Here is a 26,510-nt window from a genome sequence, read left to right as displayed (position 1 = left end):
GTGATTTTTCACAGACTCCTATGTTCCTTAAACATCTAGTACATATGATGGTGGGTAGTTTAGCTTTAGCATAGAGAATGTGGCAGCTGGCGAAACAAAAAACCCTTCCTGTATCTCTGTGTTAATTAGAGAACAGGAGTTGTCTAAGGAAACAGAAAGGTCAGAGAAGGGATGGTGGGGAAGAACAGTGAGCCTGGTCAGAGCTGACAGAAATCACCCATATAATTTGACCAGCTAGCCATGACTGGGCAAGTCCCCACAGTCCTCTTGCCCAGAGGTTCTAATTTGTAAATGCGAAGTAACTTCTTTATCAGCCTCTTGGGAAAATCTCCAGAGCTCCTGGACCTGCTACCTTTAGTAATCCTGCTGTCCTGAGCCCCAGGCTGTTTGCAGATGAAATTTCAGAAGGTGACCAACCCCTGGAGCTTTTCCGGGTGACCGGCACAGCCGGGGAATGAGGCTCACCTGCCTGCAGTAATCAGCTTTCGATTTAGAAAAAAAAAAATCAGTGGGGCGCCTCTTCTTTTCTGGGTCGCAGTTGATTGCGGTTGGCTCAGGCTGAGTTGTTTGGGAAATAGAGTTTTGCCCGGCATGAGTCAGCACTGCCCTGGGTAAACCGCCTGCTCTGTTGCAATCTTGCTTACCAAAGATACGTCCCCAGGCAGCACCATTCACTGCCTGAAAGCCGCTGCTGTTGGTTCCTGAGATGATCTCATCTGAACAGGGCTCCAAGGACCTCAGCGGTGGCAGGGACTGGAAGCAGCTTGCTTTCTGCCCTGGCCATGTTTTGAAACAGGCAGAATCAGGTAACCCTGGACTGTTTTCTCTTAGTATCACGAGCTAGACGGAGCTGCAGCAGAAACTGGGAAGAGCCTTAGTCTTCAGAGATGAGTCAATGTGTTATCAATTTGGGTATCTGAAAGTTAGTCCTTCAAATCTTTGGAGGGGTTGATAGAGGAAAAGTTTGGGATCTGGATGTGGTTTTGGAGCTAATAAGACTGTTTATAATATCAATCTTAGAGGAGTCACATATGCTAGGTTTACAGCTTTATCCATCTTTTGCTCTTGTGTGCTCTGTTCTTTCTGTGTCTTGTGAGAAATAGATTAGTCAAACGAAACCACTGTTAGAGGGAGAGAGAGGGGCAAATGTATTTGTTTTTCTGCTAAATAATTGTGACTACTGAACTGTAGAGAACACTATCTTACCAGTGAGTTTCTGAGGTGTTATGAAGACCCTCGCCTCATCCATTGTTCTGTTCAGACCGCTGCCCTATCTCCTTCTGCTCTTCACCTCTGAACTTCTTCAGCCTTCAGCCTCGTCACTAGGCAGTAGTCCCTCCCCTCTCCCGCCCCCCTTAAAGTTTGCCCCTGCTCCTTACAGTTACCCCAGATGGTCCACGTTCTCTTTTACTTCAGGCCTTTGCGCGAGCAAGCCTTCTCTGAGACACCCTGCCCCGGCTTAACCCGGCCAGCTGGCTTTAGCCTGGGAATCACTTCTTCCTGGAGTCTCTTCTTACTCACCAAGACTGGATGCGTGAGTAATCAGGAGAACCCTGTGTCTCCTCGATCGTAGGGTATGTGGAGAAGCAGCACCTGTTTTGTTGGAATTATACCCATGGTACTTGGCGCATGGTAGGTTCTCAGGAAGGGTAGGATGAGCACCATCCTGCATTGTGCTTCCTCAGCTCTGACCTCTTAGCAATTCTTTGTTATTTTGGCTTCTACCCCCATTGTCCTATTCCTGTTTCTAATTTCCAGACCCAGTGTTCTGGTCCTGATTTCAGCCTCCCTCTTACTTAATCTCTGCCTAGCGTCTGGCTCTATTGAATCGTTCCTTTTCTCCCCCAGCAACCCTCTTCCTGTGGCTTTGTGGCCGCCTTGTCTCTTCTGAGTTTCCAGAGTATCCTTCATTATTTATTCTCATTTTCTTTTATTATCCCATAAATGTCAAGGCACCCCAGGGCTTTTGTCTTGGGTTTCTTTTCACTCTTCTCCCACCCTCTTCCTCTAAGGATCTCAAATATGTCCATGAATTCAGCTATCCTCAGTGTGTCTTACCGGTCCAGCTGTCTCCCTAACTTCAGATCCTTATTTCCAACTTGGCAAATCTTGACAAGCTTTGTCCAACTTGACAGACCTACCAGGGTTGTTCAGAAGGCATCTTAAATTCAACACATACATACGAAGCCATTATCTCCCCTACTCAGTATCTGTTATCTGCTTGTATTGCTGTATGTTTGAACTCTGTTAATTATATCCACCAGGTCTTCCTCTTCATTCTTTTTAAGTCTCACATCTCTAAATATGCTAAATCTATGGTTGCTAAACCCTCTTGATTATATCGGAGTACTGTTTGATGTGTGTTTTTCTTCATTCCCACTGTATTGCTTTAATTTATCAGAGGTCAAAAGCTAGATATTTTGTTTAACCAGCCCAATGACTTAAAATTTTGCATGTGAAGACTTTTAGGCAAGACCTGCACTCTTCCAGGATGACAGATAATCACCATCCTCCCAGATCTTACACAATGAAGGTGTCACATTTCACCTACTTAGCCTCCAGGAATTTGAGTTTGTAACTTCTGATTCAGAGCTCTATCAAATCTTGACTGTGCTTTTGCTGCTCCACCGCAGATCTTTGTCTGCTCCAACCTCTCATTCTGGTTGCTGAAGTTATGTTCCTAAAGGCCACATCTAATCTTTTCATTCTCAGGGTTTCAGAGTGCCATTGCTTCCCTGTTCCCTGCTTAGCTGCATAGGTAAAGTCCTATCCTTACTCTTGCTCATTTTATCTCCCTCTCCTTTTCCCAGCTATTTCTCTCCTCTCCATCCTCACTGAACTTTTCATTTTTCCAGTCCCTGGTTATACCATGTCTTTTTAGGACAGGGCGCTTTTTCCTAGTGGTTCTGCTCCCCCTCCCACCTCCCCCCCAGGTAAAGTACTCATCCCCCAGGAGACTTCCTTCATATATTAAACCTTCCCTGACTTCCTCCCGTAGAGTTATTCTTCCTAATTTGTACTTCCGCAGCAGTGTCTGTCTCTACCACTAGACTATTGAATTCCTTCACTGAACCTGGTCCTTGACCTAGAGCTCGGCACCATCAGACAGCGGCTGAAGTGGGTCCCCAGGGTAAAACGAGTAGTCTAAACTTGGCAGTATTAGAAAATCTATAAGCTCTTCAGTTAGATGGCATGTTTTTGGTTCCTGTTTGATGAACTTGAGCCTGTGGTGCCTGTTCCATATGTCACTTGAAACCATCAGGTAACCATCCAAAGTTAATTTGAAGATTTATAAGACTTCCTGAAACCTAGTTCTAGACCATTACCTAATGTAGTATAGTACCTTACAAAATTATTCCCTTGTATCATTTTATTTGATACCTACAATACCCTGTGTTGGGTAAGCGTTATTATCCCTATTTTATTGGTGATTTAAGCTATTTCTGACACTGAAGCATACATTCACTTAAGACTCAGAGGGGAAATGTGTTTTTACACTGCTTTAAGAACCTGGTTTGTCTCTTTGTAGATAAATAATACCTTGTTGGGCTCTACAGAAAAGGTGCCTTTGCTCAATAGGTGAGTGCTAAAGGTCTTGTCTTTTGCAAGGCCACTTTATCTTCCAGGTGGAAGGAGGAGGCACCCAGAGCCTGCCTGGCCTCAGAGAGGCCTTGACCTTGGTTGGAGCCCTTGACTGAAATGAATGGTACGCTCTCTTTGGCCTCTGAAGCTCTTCTCTTGTGCTTCAGATATCTAGAATTTGTTAAAATCTATCTCAATAGAGCATCAAACCAGGTTGATGAGTGGAGGGAGTCATCACAAAGTGGAATAAGCTGAGTGTTAAGAGCAGAAGGGGTTTCACATTAATTCTAGTAAGTGATTAAGTTTGCAGGGTAATTCGCAACTTTTGGGGGGCTAACATGTCATATTTGGGATGGTGGAATTTGATTATAGAAACAGGAACCATAAAGGTTGGGACATAACCTCTGTTAGAGACTGGCATGCGCCATCCAGTTTTGGTCCCCTTATACTTAAGAGAGGAATAAAAATGATTAAAAAATTAAAAAGAAGTCCTTATCATTATTATATATTTAAAAAAAATAGATTTTAGCCTAGAGAAGGAAGAGCTAAGGGATGGCTTGATTACCATATAACAGAACAAGAATAGTTTTTGCCAGGGGCACTTGATTAATTGGTCTTCCTATACTTCAAAGATTTAAGGGGAAATGGGCTTAAACTGAAGGAGGAGTGATTTTAATGAATATGAAGGAAGAGTTTCTTGATCATCAAAGCTGGGAAACATTTGAATGACTGCTAGAAGAGGGTTGAATTTCTGACTGTGTCACTGATCTGTGACCGTGTAATGGATCACCCTAAAACTTTTCGTGGCTTCAAATGACTATCATTTGATTGCACGTGATTGAGTGGGTTAGTAATTCAGGGGAGAAGGACGTATTGCTTTGCTCCATGTGATGTCAGTTGGACTGGAGGATCCAGCACATCTGGGGCTTTGGTGCTAGTTGTTGGCTGGGATATTTTGGTTCTCCTCCATGAGGTCCGTCTATCTCTCATGGCCTCTCATCACTCATTAATCTAGATTAGGCTTCTTTCACGTGGTGGTTGGCTTCCAAGGAGGCCACATTGCAGCTGCAGGGCCTCTTAAAGCCCAGGCCTGGGGGTCATACATACACTTTCTGCCCGTTCTTTTGGTTAAAGTAAGTCATGCGTGTAGCCTGCATCCAAGGGATGGGACATGGACTCCACCTCTTACAGGGTAGCATGTCAAAGTCACACTGCAGAAGGACATGCAGCACGGTTGGGATTATTGTGGCCAGTTTTGGAAATAATTTACCACCTTTGAAATGTTAAATGAGATAATAATACATATTTATTGAGTAGGGAGTTTGGGCACATAATTTACAAACTTGGCTGCACGTCAGAGCCATCTGGGAGCTTTTTATAAGTGTAGACTCCTTAGGGACGAGACATGTGAATCAGTGTCTCCTGGGTGTGTTGACACATTCTGTGTTCTTCCTCTCAGGTAACTATCAGTAAAATGAGGCTGGGCTGAGGCGAGGGAACAAGACAGATCCAGCTGGTGTAATATGTGAGGCAGAATGGTAGGTGCCTCAGGATAGGCCATCTGGTCTCCTCCTGCTTCCAGGACTTGGTTGAAGCCTCTGCCTGGCGTGCTCCACCTTCCAGGCTGCCTAGTGTAAGTTACATCTCATCCAGTCAGCACATCACCAAAGGAGTGTTTCTTTTTTCTTTTCTCCCCTCTTCTCTCTTCTCCTCCCCTCCCCATGTCACGTGGCTTGTGGGATCTTAGTTCCCAGACCAGAGATCGAATGCGTGCCCTCTGCAATGGAAGCGCAGAGTCCTAACCACTGGACCCCCAAGGAAGTCCCAGCAAAGGAGTGTTTCTTGATGCCTCGCTTATGTTTTCTCAAAGTTTCTAGCACTTTTTCCTTCATAGCAATTTTTAGTTTATAATTAAATATTTGTGTGATCATTTGACTGATATATAATAAACAGAAATACGTCTGCTTTGCTTTCCAGTATCTTAACATAGTGCCTGCCTCATAAAAGGTACTTAGTAACTATTTGGTGAATGAATAAGTGGTTGATTGAAAGCATGGATGAATGAAGTGATATTATAGTTTGGTTTTAATGGGTGATTAGAATTTTGGACAGGTGGAGCAAACGAATGGGAAATTCATACTTCATGAAGCAGAAAGTGTGGGTTATATTACTCATATAATTTCGGAAGACTGGAGGAACTGTTCGTTTGGGGAAAGATGAAGGGTTTGGTTTTGAGTGTCCTTGGTATGCTAGGTTTGAAGTCTGGGTATCTAGCAGGCATTTGGAGATGGCTACTAAAACTGAAGCGTGAGATTACTTGCAGATATTTAGATTTGGAGTTATCTGACTAGTAAGACTGAGGAATCTGTTCATTCAACAGATACTTACCGAGCTTCCACTGTGTGTCAGACAGCCGTGTTGTAAGGATGGTCAGCTGGAGTCTAATGGGTAAGGAGCTGGCTTTGTGAAGAGCTATGGAGGGTGTTCCTGGCAGGAAAGGAACCACAAGTGTGCAGGCCTTGGGGGCAAATAAAAATTTTTTTTTTTTTTTTTGAGGAAGTCAAAATGAAAGGAGACCACCAAGAGCCTAGAGTGAGGTGAATGGGGGGGTGGGGTGGAGGGTGATGGGGAGGTGGCATGAGGTACAGTGGGAGAGGTAAGCAGGGCCCACACATCACATAGGGCCTTTGTGGGCCATGTAGGGAGTCTAGGCTTTACATAAGGGCATGGTGGGAAACCACTGAAGGCTTTAAAGCAGGAGAGTAATGGGCAGAGTATATTGTGACTTTTTTTTTTTTTTTTTTGGCACACGGGCTTAGTTGCTCCGTGGCATGTGGGATCTTCCTGGAGCTGGGATCGAACCCATGACCTCTGCATTGTCAGGCGGATTCTTAACCACTGCGCCACCTAGGAAGCCCCAGAGTATATTTTAAAAATATTTATTTATTTATCTGGCTGTGCCGGGTCTTAGTTGTGGCATACAGGATCTTCATTGCGCCAGGTGGGATCTTTAGTTGCGGCATGCAAACTCTTACTTGTGGAATGTGGGATCTAGTTCCCTGACCAGGGATTGAACCTGGGCCCCTTGCATTGGGAGCGCAGAGTCTTAGGCAGTGGACTACCAGGAAAGTCCCCAGAGTGTATATATTTTTAAAAAGTTTACCCTGACTACTGTGTGGAGAAAAGAGAATGGCAAAGAGGGGACCAGTAAGGAGGTGTTTGCTCTAGTTCTTGAGAAAGATAATGGCATATAAGGCAGGGCATGGCTTAGGACATAGGAGGGATGTTTGCAGGATGTATTTTAAAAGTAAAACCAGTAGAATTCACTAGAGAAGGAAAGGAAGAATGGTTGGTACAAAGCCCTAGTGGATATTTCGGGGGCAAAAGGAGGAGCCAGTGAAGGTCAGGGAGGAAAATTGGTCTTTAAAGGAAAGTCAAGCTATCGTAGTTTCACTGGGAACCAAAGGGAAGAAAGTAGGTCATCAATATATGGGAGGTCATCAAGGTTTTTGTTTGTTTGTTTTTGGTTTTTGTTTTTTTTTTTTTACATCTTTATTGGAGTATAACTGCTTTACAATGTTGTGTTAGTTTCTGCTGTACAACAAAGTGACTCAGCTTTGTTGTATACATATAAACACATATCCCTATATCCCCTCCCTCTTGAGGCTCCCTCTCACCTTCCCTATCCCACCCCTCTAGGTTGTCACAAAGCATGGAGCTGATCTCCGTGTGCTATGCAGCAGCTTCCCATTAGCCATCTCTTTTGCATTTGGTAGTATATATATGTCAGTGCTACTCTCTGACTATGTCCCAGCCTCCCCTTTCCACCCTGTGTTGTCAAGGTTGGATGTAGGAAAAAGCCATGCATTTTGCCATCACGAGATCATTGGTGACCTTGGAGAAAGGGCTTTCAGTAGAGTGGAGCAGAGTTCATGAACAAATGTGTGATGTGGAAGTGAAGCAGAGCACCAGCTGTTCTGTGGGGGAATGTGGGGACTGAAGAGAAAGGAGACTGAGCTGAGAGCTCACTTTGTGCAAATTTGTACAGAGAAGTATGTGCGTAGAGGCAGGTTTTCTAAAAACTAATGGACCAGTATTTACTGAGCATCTACTCTGTGCCAGTCACTGTGCTAGGAGCTATACCAAGTCTTTTTTTATTTATCTATCTATTTATTTATTTATTTATTTTTGGGGGGTACACCAGGTTCAATCATCTGTTTTTATACACATATCCCCGTATTCCCTCCCTTCCTTGACTCCCCCTCCTTGAGTCCCCCCCACCCTCCCTGCCCCAGTCCTCTAAGGCATCTTCCGTCCTCGAGTTGGACTCCCTTTGTTATACAACAACTTCCCACTGACTATTTTACAGTTGGTAGTATATATATGTCTGTGCTACTCTCTCGCTTCATCTCAGTTTCCCCTTCACCCCCCGCCCCCTCCCATACCTCGAGTTCTCCAGTCCATTCTCTGTATCTGCATCCTTGTTCTTGTCACTGAGTTCATCAGTACCATTATACCAAGTCTATTCTACTTATCTGTCTTGAAACAGTTTCCATAAAAGTGCAGTGACCTCCAAAATGAATTTCCAAATTCTAGGGACATATAGGACCTTTCTTTTGGATATGGGAAGGGATTATTAGAGCTCAGTTTTTCTACATTTTTATCTTACCCTTTGAAATGTCCTTTTAGTATCGAGCTTTAGATAGAATACAGTATATTTGTGTACTAGTATTTGTCTAATTTGCTGTTAAATATAGATACATTGGAAATGTGCTAATTTTTTTTTAACTGATGGTCAAAAAAGGGTGGATTCTACTGGTCCAGTGAATAAAGGGGAGGTTTTGAGATGGAAAGAAAAGAAGAGGTAGAGAGAAGGGTGGGAAATTAACACACCTATTAGTCTGTAGGTGGTTTTAAACCTCTTAAGAACCCTGTGAAGTTATTTTCCCCATTTTACAGATAAGAAACTGAAGGCTGGAGAAATTAACTTGCCTGAGGTCACCCAACCAGTTAAGTGATAGAAGTGGAATTTGAAACTGGGTCTGTTTTACTTGAAAGCCTTATCACTTCACTTGTTCTTCCCCCTCTACTCTGCTTACTGCTTCTTCATATTTTTCCATTTAATTCTCACCGTGATTCTACAAGGAACAGTTTAAAATACCTGTTCTGCAGTTGAGGAATCTGAGGCACAAGTGAAACAATCACCGCATGGTCACATATCTGGTCTGTGGCACCAGCTGGACTCCTGACCCCAGCATCCTCCACCCTACCACATTGCCTCTCAAGTGGACGGGACCCCGTTGAATAATTTTGATAAAGGAGGACAGGAGGTTTCAGTTATCTGATAAAGAAGGAGTGGAAGAAGGAACAGGGGTTGAAAGATTACTTAGGCAAAGTAGGAAACAGTAATGGTTCCCATTTTTTGAGCTCTTACTCTGTTGTTAAGGGTTTGCATTAATCACCTCGTTTAAGTACTGCATTTTACAGATTTGGAAGATGACGTTTAGGGAAGTTAAGCACCTCGACTGAAGTCACACAGGAAGACTGTGAGTTCTGTCGAACTCCAGGCCCTGTGTCCTAAATCCTGCACAACACTGCTCTTTGGGAAGTTGCTATGAGACATCAACTAGAGATGAGTAGAAGATTTCTGAGCCCAGGGATGGCTTGGTCCTAGTTGTATGAATTTGTTGGGAACCTAGTAAATAAAGTCTTCTGACTTTCCTGTAATACTTGGTAGCTCAGGTGTGGGGAGATTGAGGAAAGGAGGGGAAGAAAAGTGTAAGATAAGAATTCAGTAAATCAGAGGAGGGCCTCAGGCTGCGGGAATGGCAGATGGCAGTGGATTGTGTTGCTAAGAAAAGTCATGTTTGAAATTCTTATGGTAAATATTTATCATAATTCTGTTTGTTGCAAGGTATTTTGGGATGTGGAAAAAAAAGAATGCAAAGATGGGTAATTTGGGATCCTTGACCTCTATAAGGTTAGAGAGGGAGATAAAGTGTTGCACCGCAGTGCATGATTGGAGGGTATGAGAGAGGTTGGAAGGTAAGGAGAAGTGTGGGAAAGTATCACCCAGGGTGGCTCGTTGTAGATTGAGGGTGGCATCAGGTAGGACTGGCCTTTGGGAGCTTCTCAGGAAGACTGCTGAGGGTTTTGGTCACTGTGTTTTATGGCTGGTTCTCCTAAGTGGATTTTTTTTGTACCTGCAAATGATCAGTTCAGACTTGAGTAACTGTGCTCAGAATGGAATGCCAATTTTTATTTTAGGGCGTGTTCCTTTCCTGTTGACTGGATCCTGGACTTTTGCTAAGACACTGCTGTTCAATATCAAGAAATCTGAAAAATGAAATTTAATAATACTAGGCTTGCTTTTGTGAGCATGGAATAACGTGATAGGATAGTTGAGGACACAGTTACAGAAAAGCTAAGATTATTGATTACAGAAAAGCTAAGATTATTGATTGCTTGCTGCATGCCAGGTATTGCACTAAGTGCTTTGCATACAGTAGGACATTTAATTCTCCCAGAGGTCCCCCAGCAAAGTAGGCACAATTATCCTCAATTTACAAATGAAGAAACCAAAGCTCTGTCCAGGCTGGTAAAAGGCTGAACTGAGATTGGAACCAAGCCCCTCTGACTCTGAGAACCCAAACCCCTAACTGCTTCTATATGCTGTTCCCATTTAAGCTTCATGAAAGAACCTTGTCCCACTGATGGTGGTATGTCACCTCGCTGCAGTATTTCTCTGCCTTGGATGATTCTGGAGTCAGTGTGGTCCCCTCTATTTTTTCTAGATTTTTCTAAGTTTCTTTGTTGACCATACTTTGATGTAGTCACATGCTTTGTTTAAATATATTAATACCATCATCCAAGCCTTTTGGTCCTCCTCTCTTCTTGCTTTTGGTTTGGAAGACATTATATTGAGTTGGCCAAAAAGTTCATTTGGGGTTTTACGTAAGATGTTACGGAAAACTTTTTGGCCAACCCAGTATCTTTGGAGGAACTTAATGTATCTGCACACATTGCTTTTGTGTCGATTTTTATTATCTTCATTTAAAAAATAAATTTATTTATTTATGTATTTATTGACTGTTGGGTTTTTGTTGCTGCGTGAGGGCTTTCTCTAGTTGTGGCAAGCAGGGGCTACTCTTCGTTGCAGTGCACCGGCTTCTCATTGCGGTGGCTTCTCTTGTTGCGGAGCATGGGCTCTAGGTGCGTGGGCTTCAGTAGTTGCGGCACATGCGCTCAGTAGTTGTGGCTTATGGGCTCTAGAGTGCAGGCTGAGTAGTTGTGGTGCACAAGCTTAGTGGCTCCAAGGCATGTGGGATATTCCTGGACCAGGGATCAAACCCACATCCCCTGCATTGGCAGGTGGATTCTTAACCACTGTGCCACCGGGGAAGTCCCCCACTGGATTTAAATTCAAATTCTGAGTCTGATTTTAGAATACTCAGTCTGGCTCCAATCCAGCTGCCCAGTTTAGCCGTGCCTCTCTGGATCGCTAGCTATTGTTATTGCCCGTTCTCCCTTCATGCCCACTTATGTCTCAAATCAAATCTAGTTACTTACTGAAACTATATGTCCTTGATTTCCTACTTGCGTGCCCTTGTTTCTGTTGTTTTTGGCTTGAAATGTCATTCTTCCCAAGAAGCCTTATCTGATCCCTCACTGGGAGTAATAATTTCCTCCTCTGGGTCTCACAGTGGAGGATTCTTTTATGTCTCCTTTATGGCACAGCACACCCTCTGCCATATATTTCAGTGGTTTGTGTATACACCTTTATCTCTCCCACTAGACCATAACCTCGTTGAGCAGATCTATCTGGTTGACCTTTGTATCTCCTCTAGAGTCTAGTTCTGTTGCCTGCATATAGTAGGCATGGGATATCTGCTGGGTGGATGGATGAATGGATATGCAGAATTTCAGATTTAAGTTTCTACTCACTGGTTGAGATTTTTTCCCCCTCTTGTTTGCTTCTCTTCTTCCTTTCCCATTTCCTTTTCTTCTTTCTTTCTTTGCACTGACTCACCGAACTTGTCTTCACCACTCCCTTTCCTTACCCAGATTTGCCTCATTCTTTCTCCATTAGCAGTCAGTGTGTGGGAGGGAGTGCCACATGCTGCTCCTCAATTTTCTCCATCCTTTGTGGGTCTGTTCTCTCCAGAAATCATATGACCAGCATGGGAACCAAGTGGTGGTTACATTATGATCTTAATAAAAAGACCACATGTAAAGAAGAGTCCTCAAGGTTTGTTAGTATATTGCTTTCAAATGGGAAACTTTCTGATCCACATTTCTAAGGGAAGGGGAAAAAAATCCTTGGGTCCTTGGGAGGTAGATCAAGGCATATATTCATAGTGCAGGATGTGGGATGTTTGAGGCATCTTGTTGGACCAAGGAAATAATGCAGGAAGCCACAGAAGCTTCAGCTAACCGTTCGTGTTGAATCCCTGCATTTTTTTTCTACAGCTGGAAGAGACATTAGAGATGAGTGTAATGCAGCCCTCCTATTTTCCAGATGAGAAAGCAGACCCGAAGAGGCTAAATGACTTGTCTGTAAGAACTGGGATATTCTTTGCCCAGTGTTTATTCCCAACACTGAATGTGGCTTGGAGGAACCACTAGCTCTTTGAAAACAGTGGAAGTTTGCCTTGAAGTGGAGGCTTCAGGTCTCTAAAACTGAAGGCTTCTGCAGCGCTGAAAAGTAGACCGAGGTTGGTAGCAGGTTGGATGGGGGACAGCGTTCACCAGAAGGGCCCTGTTAACTGCTGTGATCACTCGGTGTGGTTCCCTTCTGGGAATCTGCTCACTGGGGACTGGCTGACAGAAATCCATTCCTTTTACATTTGAAAAGAGGCCAACGTTTAATAATAAAAACATTTCCAAGTTTTCTTGCTTTTTCCCAGCCCTCATATTCCAAATTTTGTTCCAGGCTTAATTTTCTTATCTCAGCACTATTTGTGTTAAGTTTTTATTGTTTACTCTAGGTCAGATGTCAGTATGAAGCATGGGAAATCCAGAAAGTGTCCTAGAGGCTCATGATTGGTTTTTGGTGCTTTTTAGGTGCATCTTTTACCCGACTCGTGGAACTATGTATTTCGTTGTTGCTGAAATACTGTCCGGTGAACCAGTGGTTGGCAGATGTGAATACCTATTTGTGGTTAGGGAGCAGCCCTCTAAAGAGATCAGACAGCCCAGAACAGGAAGTCAAGTGCAAACAGGATGTGCTTGTCTTTACTGTAACTTGTATGCCTGTATTTTGAAACTTGGTGTTGTTAACAAGTCAAGACTTCTAATACTTGAGCTTGGCAGAAGCAGTCTCTGCTTCTGGTTTGAAAAACAGCTAAGGCAACGAGACCTTTACTGCCCTTGCCTTTACACTGGTGCGGATCTTTCCTCTGAGGATCAGGCCATTCTGTCTCCCTGGTGCACGTGGTTTTTCCTAGTTTATACCATATTGCATCTGTCTGTTTTTATAAAATGAAACCCCTGAATTGACTGCTAATCTGTTACTTTTGGTAGATGCGGGATTCATGCTGTGCTTGGTTATTTATTTTTTAATAACGATAGGAAATTTTAGCCTCTAATTCATTAGCCTTTTAAATTACAGTTTCCTTTTATTGAATTCCAGGATTTCTAGCCCACCTTTTGAGTGTTTCCTGAGCAAGGTCGTTTACAAATGACCCCCCGGGGTCTTTTTAGCCTTTGAAAAGTTCCTCCAGTGTGGAGGCTGGATCTAATGGCAACTGCTGAACTGTTTTATATGTAGGCAAGTTTCTGGAGAAGAGATTAAGTACTTTGCTGGGGGGGTGGGGGTGGGGGGAGGGTCACTCAGCCGGTAAAGAAATCTTGGGAACTGTGTTTTCTGAACCCCACCCCATTCCTCCTAGCTGCTGTCTGTGAAATCTGCTTTATTATGTCTATTAGGGGGCTGGATTGGCTATAGAATAACTACCTGTAGGGGGTCATCTTGGGGTCTTTGTGGATTATTATAACTGCTTGAGTTATTTCAGAACAGTGATGGTCTCAAACCATAAACCAGTGAGTACAGGGCAGGTAAAAGCTTGGGTAATGTTTTCCTGTGCATTTCATATCCCTGGCACATTGCAGGGAAGACTATCCTGCCACTTTGTGATTCCAGGAGCAGGTGGGTGAGGTAGCAACACATTGCAACATCAGTGAAAATAGCAGTTCTTCCTGGTATCAGCATAGGTGGCTTTTTTTGGAATCTGTCAAGGAGCGAATATGAGGCAGTTTGCACTGTGTTGTGGGATATATGGGCAAAGAATAAAACCCGAAGACCTGGTAAGCACAGGTGTTCTTCGCGAGGAGATAATATGTTGTAAATACAGAGGTTTTCTTTGTGGTACTGGGTGAACTGGAAATGTCCATTTCTGCTTCTTGGGATAGATACTGGGCATATCATATTCTGGCACAGGCAGAAAACATTTCAGAAAGTCAGCATAATTTTCCGACAGAGATTGAATATCAAACCAAAACCAAAGGTCTTTGGGAGGAAGGGGTTAGTCTGGATTTATCCCCAAATCCCATCTGACTTCAGTGCACTGCAAATAGTTACGGAGCACCAGGCGGGGACTAGAGGTGTGTATGTTGCATTCTAATCTGAATTTGGTGAACAAGAGGGGTTGAGGAGCTAAGGGAGAAAGTCTAAGATGTCTGGGCTGCAGGAAAATTGACAAAATTGTTAACAGTGGGGTAGAATTGGAAAGAAAAGGTTTAGGGCTACACTGCAGATAAACTGCTTCTGACCACCTCAGAGAGAGGTTCTTCAGGGATTAAAAAAATTAAGAGCTGATGGGAGGGGCCTGGAGTCTTTTAGTTCTTGGAGGATCTTTGGAAAACTAGATTGAGCCTGGTTAAAGGTATCAGCTTTTTTTGTTTGTTTTTTAAGCAGGGGATAGAACAAACAGATAAACTGTCACATTAAAAAACCCTGAAAAAAGATTTTCTTAAAATTATTTATAGCCAACTTTTATTGAGCACCTATTATGTGCTAAGCTCTAGAATTCTTATTTTAATCCTTTACCATTTCAATGGAGCAGGTTCTATTGTTTTTGAGGAAATTAACACTTAAAGGGATTAAATAATCCCAGAATTTAGAGTCTTTGTTCCTTCCACACCCAGTACATTTGGCAACTTAAGAACATCATTTTGATCCTAGACAGATCCCTGTCCTGAAGCCTTTTCCCAGGGCAAGAAGTACCACAAACCCTCTCACCTTAGTTCCTGTCTCCTTGAACATTTTTTAGTCAGTCAGTGTCATAGTCTCTAGTGAAAGCAGGCTCTTCAATCAGAAGGTCCAGAAAAGCTTGTCTTGTAAATCCTGTTCCCTGTACAAGGAGGATCAGTCTCTTTATTCTTGATGGGCTTTGTCATCAGTTTTGATGGAAGAAGGATCCCGAGGTAATTAAACTGCAGGTCCATTTATTCTTTTTTCAGCATTGTGAGAAGACTTCACTCTGTACTGCTTTCTTCCTTGATTGACTCGCCCTTTGGGGCTGAATGCCCGGGCTGAAATTAAATGTGTAGGTTTCTCCGCTGCACTGTTCAATCTGTCATCTCTCCTAAACGCCACACGAAGAAGCAGACATTTAATTGGTCAGACCCCGAGGGTGACATTCTGGCACAACTCCATTGGTTAGAATTACTTTCCCCTGAACTTCAGAGCAGATGCTGAGGTCCCTCTGCAGATATTCATCATGAACTAGTTGGAACCCGGGAGTTTCTGGGAACATTTATAATTTGTGATTATCATGTATGTTTTCAGTTGTTTACAACAGTTACCACTTCAGAGAAAGAGCTCATTTGTTACCAGTGGAAAGAGAAATCTCTCTCCTTTCCCGGTTCTTCAGTGTTGGCTTTGTGATACTTTATGCCCGGAGACCCTCTGCTGTTCTAGTTCTCACAGCCTTTGTCCTGTTTCTCTCCCACCTGGCTCAGCCTGTGTCTGCAGTAGCGACAGACAAAGCTCTGCTTGAACCCGGGTGTGTCTGGTCGAGTCTGTCTCTTTGATTTCCAGCATTTCTCTTCTCTGTTATCTTCTCCATTTGTTGTTTTCATCTGTATTTGTATTCTTTGCAGTTTTATCACAGCACCATTTCAAACCACAGTCTCCAGGAGGACCCCCAATGCCTTCTGTGCCTTTTGATGCAGGGGAGGGATGCCCTTTCTGGCTTTGTAATGCTGTAAGAACTGACAATTGTAACATTTTTCTGTTACTTATAGAAGGTCAGTCTGTTCCCGGTTGTTTTCTTCTTTTTCAAGTAATCTTAGCGGATGCTTACAGCGCGTGAGGTAGGCAGGGTTACTGTGTGATCTTTCCTTAAAAGAAGGGATTGCTGTGATTCTGTAGGTTTAAAACCTGTAATTTGCTTATCACCCTGGAATCAGCATAATGGAATTTTCAAGAATGAAAGTCTGTCATCCCCACCCCCTCCCGGCCCCAGTTTTTAAAGCTCTGATGCCATTATCATTAGCAAGACTTCAACAAATACCTGGTGATTACACTTGCTTGGTGGCACTAAGGTTGGGAATGAAGCTGTAAAGTGACTTGCTCTTATTTCCTGTTTCACTTTCTGCTCTCTAACCACGGGAGAAGAATACTTTAGAAAGAATCATACAGATTGTGAAACGGTTGCTTAAACGTGGTGCTGCCAGAACGCTCATCCCCTCAGAGACACTCGCTGTGCCACTCTGGGACCTTGCCTGGTTTTGCTCCTTTGGGAATTGCCAGCGGCTGAAAGAAGGCTGAGCAGATGAATGAATGACAGTTGTCAGGAGATGTTCAAGATGCTGTGAGAGCACACATGGGGGCCAGAAGGTTTTGCTGAGGAAGTAAGTGCCACAGCAGGGAGGTGGGGTGGGAGCAGGGGTCAAGGCTGAGAGAGGAGCTGGAGGGAGGTTCCTGAGGCCACAGTAAGCTTGGCATTTGGGAGACTGAAAGCATAGCAGGGTAGCTGGAGCCTAGAGCAAGGAGAGTGGGGCCCTGAACTCCACTTTCATTATAATTGAATGGTCACCAGTGAAAACACTTCTTAAAAGGGGGGTAATAGAGCTTTAGTTGTACTTGAGACAATGAAGTCAGAACCCCCTCCTTTCTCCACTGGTGGGTAAGGATAGGAACTGAAATGCACCCCAAATATCAAGGAAAGGCTTTATCTTTAGGAAGTGGGCATCTGTGTGTAGCACTGGTGCCCTGAGGTTGTAGTAAGTAAGAAATGCAGATGACTTTCTGGATGTGTAAGCTAAAATTCTGGATTTCCAGGGATGGTTTTTCTGTCTACAGTGCCTTTCATGGGGTCCTCACGTGTTGAAGGTTGGCTTGGTGGGTTGATACCCGTTTGGGTGTCCCTAGAAGGGAGGAGGAACCGGTGTGAAGCGCTCCCCCCCCCGCTCCCCCTCCCCCCAGGTTGCTTCACACGTTCCGCGGTCTTCTCCCAGTCAGTCCCAGTGCACAGGCCCTTGGAGCACTGGTGCTGAGGGTGGGGTGTGGATGGTGAAAGCAGCCCCCTCTTTCCGTAGGACCACACATGACTCAGAGAACCTGGACTTACATCCCATTACCCTCTAGCTATGTGACCCTGGTCCAGTTACCCAACCTTCTTGAGGCCCAGCCTCTTCATTTACAAAATAAGATTTAAATTCTGAGTTTGGGGGCAACGTTGCTGTATTAAATGAGACATTAAATGGAAATGTGACAACTCACTTGGCACATGTTAGGTGTTTTGTAGTGTTTTTACTTTTTCCTTAAAAAATAAAAATTTCTAGGGTCATCTGAGAAGGGGCTTCAGGACCCCCAAGTCTGAATAACTCCCCCAGTTTTCCTCTTGCCTGTGCCTGAAATACCAGCACAGGAGATCCTCTCTCTCACCTGAAGCTTTGATTGTTTGTACTGAAGTGTAACTCAGGGACTGGAGGAGAGAGGAGCCAGGCCCCTGTGTCTCTGAGGTCTTCTCCGATGGCTCAGTGTGAACGGAGGTTCTGGATGCTGATCTGGAGAGAGGCAAACACTATCCTCATTGGTCCCGTGCCTTATTCTAGTGTCTGCCGTTTACTGAACGTCTAGTACTGCCTTCCGCCCCTCATGTAAAACTGAAAAGCCCGGTAAGGTCTGCTCCCTCCATACTGAGCACCTACTCTGTGTCCATCAGGTAAGTGTCTTCCTGTTACAGTGAAGCTCAGAGAGGCAGCTTCCTCAAGCTCCTTCTGTTACTCACTGTTAGGGCCAGGATTTAAGGACAGGTCTGACTGAGTCTAAAACCAAAGTAAAACTTCATGTTTGGGAACTTTGTTTTTTTAATATGTACTTTTTTTACTGTTCTTTTTTCTAAAATTTAGCCCTGAGAAAAAATTCTTATCTAGGAAAGATGCAATATCCATTACCTACATCTAAAGGACTGCCTTGGAGGATGGAAAACATCCATTAGGTTTTTTTTTTTTTTAATAAATTTATTTATTTACTTAATTTATTTATTGGCTTTGTTGGGTTTTCATTGCTGCACACAGGCTTTCTCTAGATGCCGAGAGCGGAGGCTACTCTTCATTGTGGTGCCCGGGCTTCCTCATTGTAGTGGCTTCTCTTGTTGTGGAGCCACGGGCTCTAGAGCACAGGCTCAATAGTTGTGGCGCACGGGCTTAGTTGCTCTGTGGCATGTGGAGTCTTCCCAGAGCAGGGCTCAAACCTGTGTCCCCTGCATTGGCAGGCAGATTCTTAACCACTGCACCACCTAGGAAGTCCCATCCATTAGGTTTTAAAGCCTTTGGGAATGTTCTAGCCTTGAGAGAGCTCCCGTTTCTGTCCAGCCCATACATCACCTCAGCAGGGCTGTTCTCATTCAGGCCTTGGGGTTCTAAAGTTCCACACCATACTTGTCTCCTCTGTGACTCAGGTGTTCTGAGTTCTTCATTCTAAAATACATCTCTCAGGAATAATCTCAGTACCACAGAAAACATGCTTCCTTGTCCCGCACCCAGCAAGGGAGACTGGTCTGTAATATGGTTGACCCTGCAAGTTGCCTGCTTACAAATGCAACAGTCACCCTATCGTATGCTCATTGTGTTGTCACCAGCATTTTAAATCTTCCCCTTTGGAGATGGACCCCTCAGGCAGATTTCCTGGAAAATTCCAGTCATGAGTCTGAGACTCTCTTCTGCGTTAAACGGTTTTGAGGGAGTTCAGGTTTCTTTCCAGACTAACTTCTTTTTAAAAATAAGCAGCCTTCCAAGCTGAGAGATGATTTTAAACTTCAGGTGAGTTCTCCAGGTACTGATTGTGTGTGGGGGTGATGTGATCAACTGTGTCAGAGCCCCCCTCCAGCCTAGTCCCTTGGGTGGTAGGAAACTCAGGTTTTGCGTGACCAGAGAGAGGGAGGGACATTGGGCTTGCCAGCCAAGAGTCCCTATTGAACAGCTGGGCTGTTGGCCATTTTAGACTCGTAACTGTATAGTTTAATAGTTTATTTTGACTTGCTATTTGCAGCAGTTGCTGCAGGTTAGACACTGTTATTTCTCATCCCTACAGTCACCTTCCAATAGGGGAGGTGTTACCCTCTTATACCGGTGAGGAAAGGGACTCAGAAAGCTTAAGTAGGCTGCTCAAGGTTAGCTACCTTTGTTTTGTGTTTTGTTTTGTTTTGGCAATGCCAAGCGTGCAGGATCTTGGTTCCCCGACCAGGGATTGAACCCGTGCCCCCTGCATTGGGAGCGCAGTCTTACCCACTGACTGCCAGGCAAGTCCCTAGCTACTTTTGGAGGGTTTTTTTGTTTGTTCGTTTTGTTTTGTTTTGCTTTTAATATTTTTTTATTTATTTCGCTGTGCCAGGTCTTAGTTGTGGCATGTGGGATCTAGTTCCTGACCAGGGATCGAACTCCGGCCCCCTGCATTGGGAGAGCAGAGTCCTAACCACTGGGCCAGCAGGGAAGTCCCATACTTTGTGTCACTATAAATATCTGGGCCCTAAACAGAGATAACTCGTACTTGCCTTACGAGCTGTATTGGTAAAATATAGACTGTTTCTCCGACCTCGGTTTGTTCATTCCACAAATTATTTGGGTGCCTGCTATGAAGTGGCCTTGGTGCTAGAGGATGTGGATAGAAAAGTGAAGACAGATAAGGTTCCTGCCCTTGGAGTTTACACTGTAAACAGACAGAGATAATTACAGATTATGATCCTTCTCCCGAAGGAAACTGAAAGGGCAGCAAGTGAGTGTGCAACTGGGGAGGACTCCTCTAAACAAGTGACACTTGAGTGGAGACCTGAAGATGAGAAGGAGCAGTTAGCAGCAGGGGAGCAAGTGGAGGGACCCCAAGGCAGAAGGGAGCCTGGTGTCCTTGAAGAAGTGAAGGGTCACATGGCATGAAGCTTAGTGAGTGTTCAGGAAAGTAGCAGGACATGAATTGGGGAAGTGGGCCAGGGCTGGAGTGAGAATGTTTAATTCTCAAATGTAATGGGAATCCATGAAAGAGCTTTAAGTGTATGTGTTGAGGGAGGAAGAAAGTGGATGATGCCTCGTGGAGAAAGAATTGAAGAGAGGCAAGAAACGAAGCTGGGAAACTAGTTAAGAAGCGGTCCTTTTGTCCAGGAAGCCATTATAGACCCTGAAGGTGCAATATAACGCAAAGACCCTGCCCTTATGGATTTTTAAATTCTAGCTAGGGAAGGCAGTAATTCCAGCTAGTACTGTTAGGCGTGAGATTAGAAAGTGATATTTAAACTGAAGGTGAATGACAAGAAGGAGCCAAGCATGTGATATTCTGGGGAGGAGAGTCCAGGTGGAAGGAACAAACAGCAAATTTCAAAGGGCCTAAGGAGGGAAATGTGAGTAATAGATGAGAGATGCGATCTAGACCACTGTTGGGGGCAAGGGAGACAGGGATAGGAACTGATGAATCTTTAGCTTGAGAAGAGTGTTTAAAGCCACCTGACTGGGGTCTTCTCAGGGGACAGAGTGTGGATGGAGAGGATACTGAAGACAGCCTAGGCACTGCCAGAGTTTAAGAACAGAGGGAGGGGGACAGCACAAAGGCTTTGAGGTAGGAGGAAAACCAAGGGTGCAGAGTTCTGGAAGCTAAGAGATGATTAGAGGGGAGAGTGTTTCAAGGTGAAAGGAAGGGCTGCCTGTGTCCAGCACTGCTGGGAGGTTGAGGAAGATGAAGCTAGAGAGTCTCTCTCAGACCTGGCCACCTGAAAGTCCCTGTGACCTTGCAAAGAAGAGATTAGGTGAAGTGATTGAGTCAGGCTAGACTAGAGAAGGTTGAAGAGTGAATTGGAGGTTGAGGAAGTGGAGTCAGATATTTGGAGAAATTCTGATGTTGAGGAGAGCAGTAAAAAGGACCTTTACTGAGGAGTGGGGGATATGGAGTCAAAATGGGTTTTTTTTTGTTGTTATTACTGTTTTTTTTTTTTTTTTTTTTTACAAATTACAAATATTTTATTAGACGTTTTAAAAACTTTCTTTAAATTTTTAATTAAACTATAACTAGAGAATTGTACAAATTCTAAGTGTACATTTTGATGAATTTTCACAAAGTAAATGTCTATATAACCGGCACTCAGATTAAGTAATAGAACATTACCGGAAGCCCCCTTGTGCCCCTTCCATCTACTGTTGGAGGATTACCGCTGTCCTGATTCCTAGCACCGTAGAGTAATTTGCCTGTGTCTGAATTTTATATAAATGGAATCATTTAGCATGTATCTTTTGTGCCTGTCATCTTTCATCCAGCATTATAAGATTCACCTCTACCATTGCATAGAGCAGTAGTTTTATCCTCATTGCTGTATGAATATACCTTTATTTCTCCATTCTACTGTGAATCGACATTTGGATCTTTTCCACCTTGGGGCTATTACACTAGTACTGCTACAGACATTCTCATATACTTTTGGTAAACATGTTTCTGTTGGGTATATACCTGGAAGTGGAATTGCAAAGTCCTGGGTGTGTGTGTGTGTTTCCAAAGTGGTTGTACCAGTTCACATTTCTGCCAGCAGTGTTACAGTTGCTCTTTATCCCGTCAACACTTGCTAGTATTTGTCTTTTCCATTTTAGCCATTCCAGTGGGTGTTTGGTGGTAACATGTTGTGATTGTAATTTATACTTCCCTTATGGCAAGGAAGAGTTTTTTAAATCTGGGAGTTCCTGGAAAGTACGTGTGTACTGATGGGAAAGCTCAGTAGAGGTAGAAAGCAGATGCTCAGAGGGGAATAGGCTGCAGGGCAGATAGACTGATTTTTTTTTTTTTTTTTTTGTGTAGAATTGGGAACATTTCTCTTGTGGCTTACAGAGTGTAGGCTTCAGGGTCTGAGCGACTTAGGTTCAAATTCTGGCTGTACTACCCTCTAGCTATGACCTTTAGCGAGTTCCTTAACTTCTCTGAACCTTGGTTTCCTTACCTGAGAGTGGGAAGAGCTAATCTGCCTTGCCAGATGGTTGTGAGGGTCATTTGAGGTAACAGTAGGTGGTACCTAGCTCAGTGCCTGGCAGATAAGAAGCATCCTTCCAGTGGGGAATGGCTGCTTTCTTCTTTACTTCTCAGAATATGCAATTACTTCTGCAATTATTTCAGAGAGGCATGGCTAAGCCATATTGATAGGTTTTTCATAGCATTTCCTTTCAAAGCCATTGCATTTGTACCTTAATTGCTTTTTAAGGATGATATACAAGATGAAGCAAAGCCCATTCTGTATTAATGATCCAGAACGTGGGATACTTTGCTTTCTGCACTTAACAGCATAGATGCTTTTGATAATTCCAGCAATACAGTAGTGACAGTAGGCAAACTGCCCTCAATAAACAAGATGGTTCTGTAAGGCTTGCAACAAGCCATTTTCTGATTTGCCGTGTCAGAAAGGCACTTCTTTGAGGATTCGGGGGGTTTTTTTAATTAGGCTTTTTTCAAAGAATTTTTGTAATATTTTACACAGTGAGTTCACCACAAGTATGTTAATTCCAAGAGGCTGCTGTCTGTGCATCTGAGTAAAAGCCTGTTGTTGCAAGAAGTACCTTGGCACACAGAGCAGTTAACTAAAATCAGAACAGATTGAATGGGAACCTTGGGGGTCTCAACTTTAGTGCCTTAGATTTTGGTGGTTAGCAAGGTGTTTTTTTTTTTTTGGCACGCGGGCTTAGTTGCTCCGCGGCATGTGGGATCTTCCTGGAGCTGGGATCGAACCCGTGACCTCTGCATTGGCAGGCGGATTCTTAACCACTGCGCCACCTAGGAAGCCCAGCAAGGTGTTTTTGGAGTTGCAATGCAAACTCAGAGATTTTACTAGGACGCTGACATTCTGACCTTTTTACTCCGTGAGTCCATTTTGACCCTTCTTTCTTACATAGGAAAGTCCATGACAACCATTGATCCACTTAAAATCATTTGTCTTGGGCAGGCGCACAAGTAGAGAAGTGTTTGTTTTAAAATTACTTAGGGGGCTTCCTAGGTGGCGCAGTGGTTAAGAATCCCCCTTGCCAATGCAGGAGACACGGGTTCGATCCCAACTCCAGGAAGATCCCATATGCTGTGGAGCAACTAAGCCCGTGCGCCACAACTGTTGAGCCTGCGCTTTGGAGCCCGTGAGCCACAACTATTGAGCCCATGTGCTGCAATTACTGAAGCCCACGTGCCTAGAGCCTGTGCCCTGCAACAAGAGAAGTCACGGAAATGAGGAGCCCGCGCACCACAACGAAGAGTAGCCCCCACTCACTGCAACTGAAGAAAGCCCGCGCACAGCAAAAAAGACCCAACACAGCCAATTAAATAAATAAATATTTAAAGAAATTACTTAGGATTCTAGGACTTAATAGGGAGAAATCACATTATCTGCCCTCTTGTCTCTAACTGTGGCTATACTCAGCCTACCTGGAATAGGTCATTTATCTTATCCTGTTCTTAGCACTGTAATTTTCCTGTTCAACAGGGTTCGGTCTCCCAAGAAATACCAGCTTACTTATCAAGCTGACGGAACCCCGGGTGGGAGCTCGCCATTCTTGCCTCATACCCCAGGGTTCTTCCACAGGCAACAGCACAGTGTCTTGTTCACCCCTGCCCTACATCTCCTATCTTTTTTTACTCTTTAGGCAAATTGGAAAAGGAGAGCCTGGCAGGTTTCAAACAAACTCAGTAAGAGAGCAGGCAGACTGTATTTGAAAATTAATTCACCAAGTCCATCTTTTTTGAAGAGGGTGAGGGGAACTGGGGAAGGAATTTTCAAGCCCTCAGTGAAGATTTGATGAGAATTTTCTTTTCAGGAGGAGGTTTGAAGATCAGAGAGGGAAGTTTTTCAAAGTTGTCAACCCAAGGAGAATTCTTTATACACCCCACAATTGGTTCCACTTTCAGTCCTTAAGTAACGTAATCAGATGCCACATGTGTGTTTAGGGCTGAAGGATGGATGCAACATAGCTCCAGAGAAGAGTGTTTAGTTTGTACGGCAGTGTGAAAATTATAAACTTCTTTGCTTTCACTCCCCGAAATAACCCTGAATATAGTTGTTATTTCGGCTTAAGGCTTTCCAGTTTGGCAAGACCACATTAAGAAATGTGTCTTTGGTATTTAAATATATGTCACAGAGTAGAAGCCTAGTCTGCTGACTTTGGTGAGCCTGTTCTGCTAGGCGAGCAGGTCTAGGGTATTTTTAGCACTGGAGACTCTTCCCCAGTGACCGCTGCCCACACGTCCACATCCCCAGGATGAGGCTGCATTCTCCACCCACACATGGGGGCCTGTGGAATAACGGAGGGGCAGATTTCAAGTCTTCACACAGAGCCAAGTCCTTGTAAGAGTAGCCAGATACTGAAACAGGCTGACAGCTTTTCTTTTAGAGCTGTTCAGAGGAGGCAGTTGAGATTAGAGCCAAAGTTAAGAGGATGAAAATAGTGGTGAGGAAGATAGGTCCTCTTGACTCCCAGCTAAGGAAGAGCTTTCTTAGCTCCTGTACCAGGAGGACCACCTGAGCTGTATATATATCGTGCCTGACTGGGCCCAGAGTGCCCCTGGGGCAAGGACCTTGTGGAAATCACCTTTGGTCTCCCCAGTGCCCAGCACATCTGGTGCTTCCCAAGTGCTTGTAAAAGCACACGAAATGAAACAATATAGAGCTGGCCAGCTTTCCAGATTTCCCAACCGATGGTGCCTTACCAAGTGGGTCTATGCATTCTGTGGCAAAGTCCTTACCTCTTAGAGAAAAAAATTGCAATTTGTGGATTCCTTGTGGAAGAAAAGTTTGTTTTCTTCTTGTGATTAAATGTTTCATCCTTCCATCTCTTTGCTAATGCTGTCAGCCTATCTTTGGTTCCATCTGTCTTCACCTCGGTTCCACCCTCTGGTGAAAGAGGTCGTAGTCCACCCCCACGTCTCATCACTTGGTCACTTTTCCTTCCACTCCTGGCCATCACTCCCATCATTCCTTGCCAGCTTCCCTTCTTCTCTCAGCTCTTAGTCTTGGAGGGTTTCTGCTGCGGTCTGTGAACACGTCCACATTTATGTTGCGACCTCTGCTGCCTTCTCTCTTCCCTTCGTCGTTAAAAGTTTCTAGAAAGAATAATTTATCCTTAGAACCTGGCAAGTCCTCACTTCTCATTCACTTCCCAACCTGTGGTTGCTGGTCAGCTTCTCTCTTCCTTACCTGCTCGGGCACGGAGCACATTCACTGTTTCCTAAAACTAGGCCCATCACGGTCCATCGCATTCCTCTGTGTGTTCTACTCTCTGGGTCATTTGACAGCACTGAAAATTTCTTTTAGAAATTTGAGAGCCTCTTCCAGTTCTGCCACCTCTGAGCATGCTTCCTTCCTTCCTCAGTGCTGGTTGGTTCTCCTCCACTTGCACGTTAGATCTCATGTTCCCGAGGGCTGTCCCAGGCCAGCTTCTCAGACGGTCTAACCAGCCTTCTGCCCCTCTCTGACTTTACATACTTTCCAGCAGGCGAGGATCCCTGGACCTTTATCTTCAGCTGACACAGTGCTGGGTAAACATCAGCAGGTCCCACAGGTACAAAACTCAACTGAGAATCTTAACCTGCCCCCCACCCCCCCAGCACACAGACACATAATCCACCCCAGGGCTTTAGCCGGGTCAGTGATTCCCCTCTCTCCTGTTGCATAACCCAGAGAGCTGGCATCTTCTCTGCCCTCCCCCCACCTCTTCAGTTCATTGCCACATCCTGCTAAGTCTGTCAGAGATCTAGCTGTCCTTTTCTCTTTTGCCCATATCTTGCTTCCAACCTGCTCCTCGCGGGTTTGTCTGCCACACTGCTTACTGCTTCAGTGGCCACTCTGAAATGCAAGTAAGATCACAAAATGTGGTTGCCTGAAGCTTACTCATGTCCCACTACCTATAGGATAAAGTCCAGACTCCTTACCATGGGACACAAGGTGTCTTTTTAAAATGGCTGTTTGTTGACTTGCTGTGCTTGTGCTCTCAGCTATCCGTACCCTTACCCTTGACCCAGCCAAGCATTTTGTAGTTTCTTTAATGCCTTGATGCATGCGCTTGGTTTTTTCTGGGAAAATCTTTCTGCCCTTGACTTTCTGGTCCGTAATAGTGTTACTGACCAGGGTTCTTGGCCTCCTTAATCAATAGAAATTGATAAGAGGCCAGATAAGAAATTCAGGCAAGGCTTTACTGGGGCCCCTGCTGCAGTGGGAAATGAGAGCAAACAAGGGGTTCACTTGCTTGCTGGGGTGGGGGTGGGGGGTGCGAGCTGTTTCCTTATACGTGGTGATGAGGGTGGGAACGGGTCCGGGGGTCGGGCCGGAAGGGCGGCGTAGGTGGTTTGCCCACCCCTTTGGTGTTGTGTGCAGGGGGCGTGCTCAGTACCCTGCTTTTGCTCCCAGTACCCTGTTTTTGCCCCGCCTCTTCAGAAATGGCGTTGGGTTTTTGGTCTTTTTGTATCTTGTCCATAATTTGCC

At 44.4% G+C, this 26,510-nt stretch overlaps 1 protein-coding gene across 11 annotated transcripts in view; it reads left to right on the top strand.

Moving 5' to 3' along the window:
- Positions 1-26,510, top strand: part of RFFL (ring finger and FYVE like domain containing E3 ubiquitin protein ligase) — a 66,856-nt gene that overhangs the window by 19,606 nt on the left and 20,740 nt on the right. For 2 of the 11 annotated variants that reach the window (XM_057714227.1, XM_057714222.1), the window contains exon 1: positions 674-806. The exons of 6 other annotated variants lie outside the window; for them this stretch is intronic. In XM_057714227.1, coding sequence (XP_057570210.1) covers positions 707-806 — 100 coding nt within the window. In that variant the 5' untranslated portion in view covers positions 674-706. Of the gene's footprint in view, positions 1-673; positions 807-1,482; positions 1,535-12,170; positions 12,297-26,510 lie in introns of those variants that run through there. 3 more of the 11 variants (XM_057714221.1, XM_057714228.1, XM_057714235.1) reach the window with 3 other exon arrangements.

The sequence above is a fragment of the Hippopotamus amphibius genome, chromosome 17, assembly GCF_030028045.1.
Source record: "Hippopotamus amphibius kiboko isolate mHipAmp2 chromosome 17, mHipAmp2.hap2, whole genome shotgun sequence".
Lineage (NCBI taxonomy): Eukaryota > Metazoa > Chordata > Mammalia > Artiodactyla > Hippopotamidae > Hippopotamus > Hippopotamus amphibius.
Note: the sequence above shows the minus strand (reverse complement) of the source record. Positions and strands in the feature narration are given on the sequence as shown.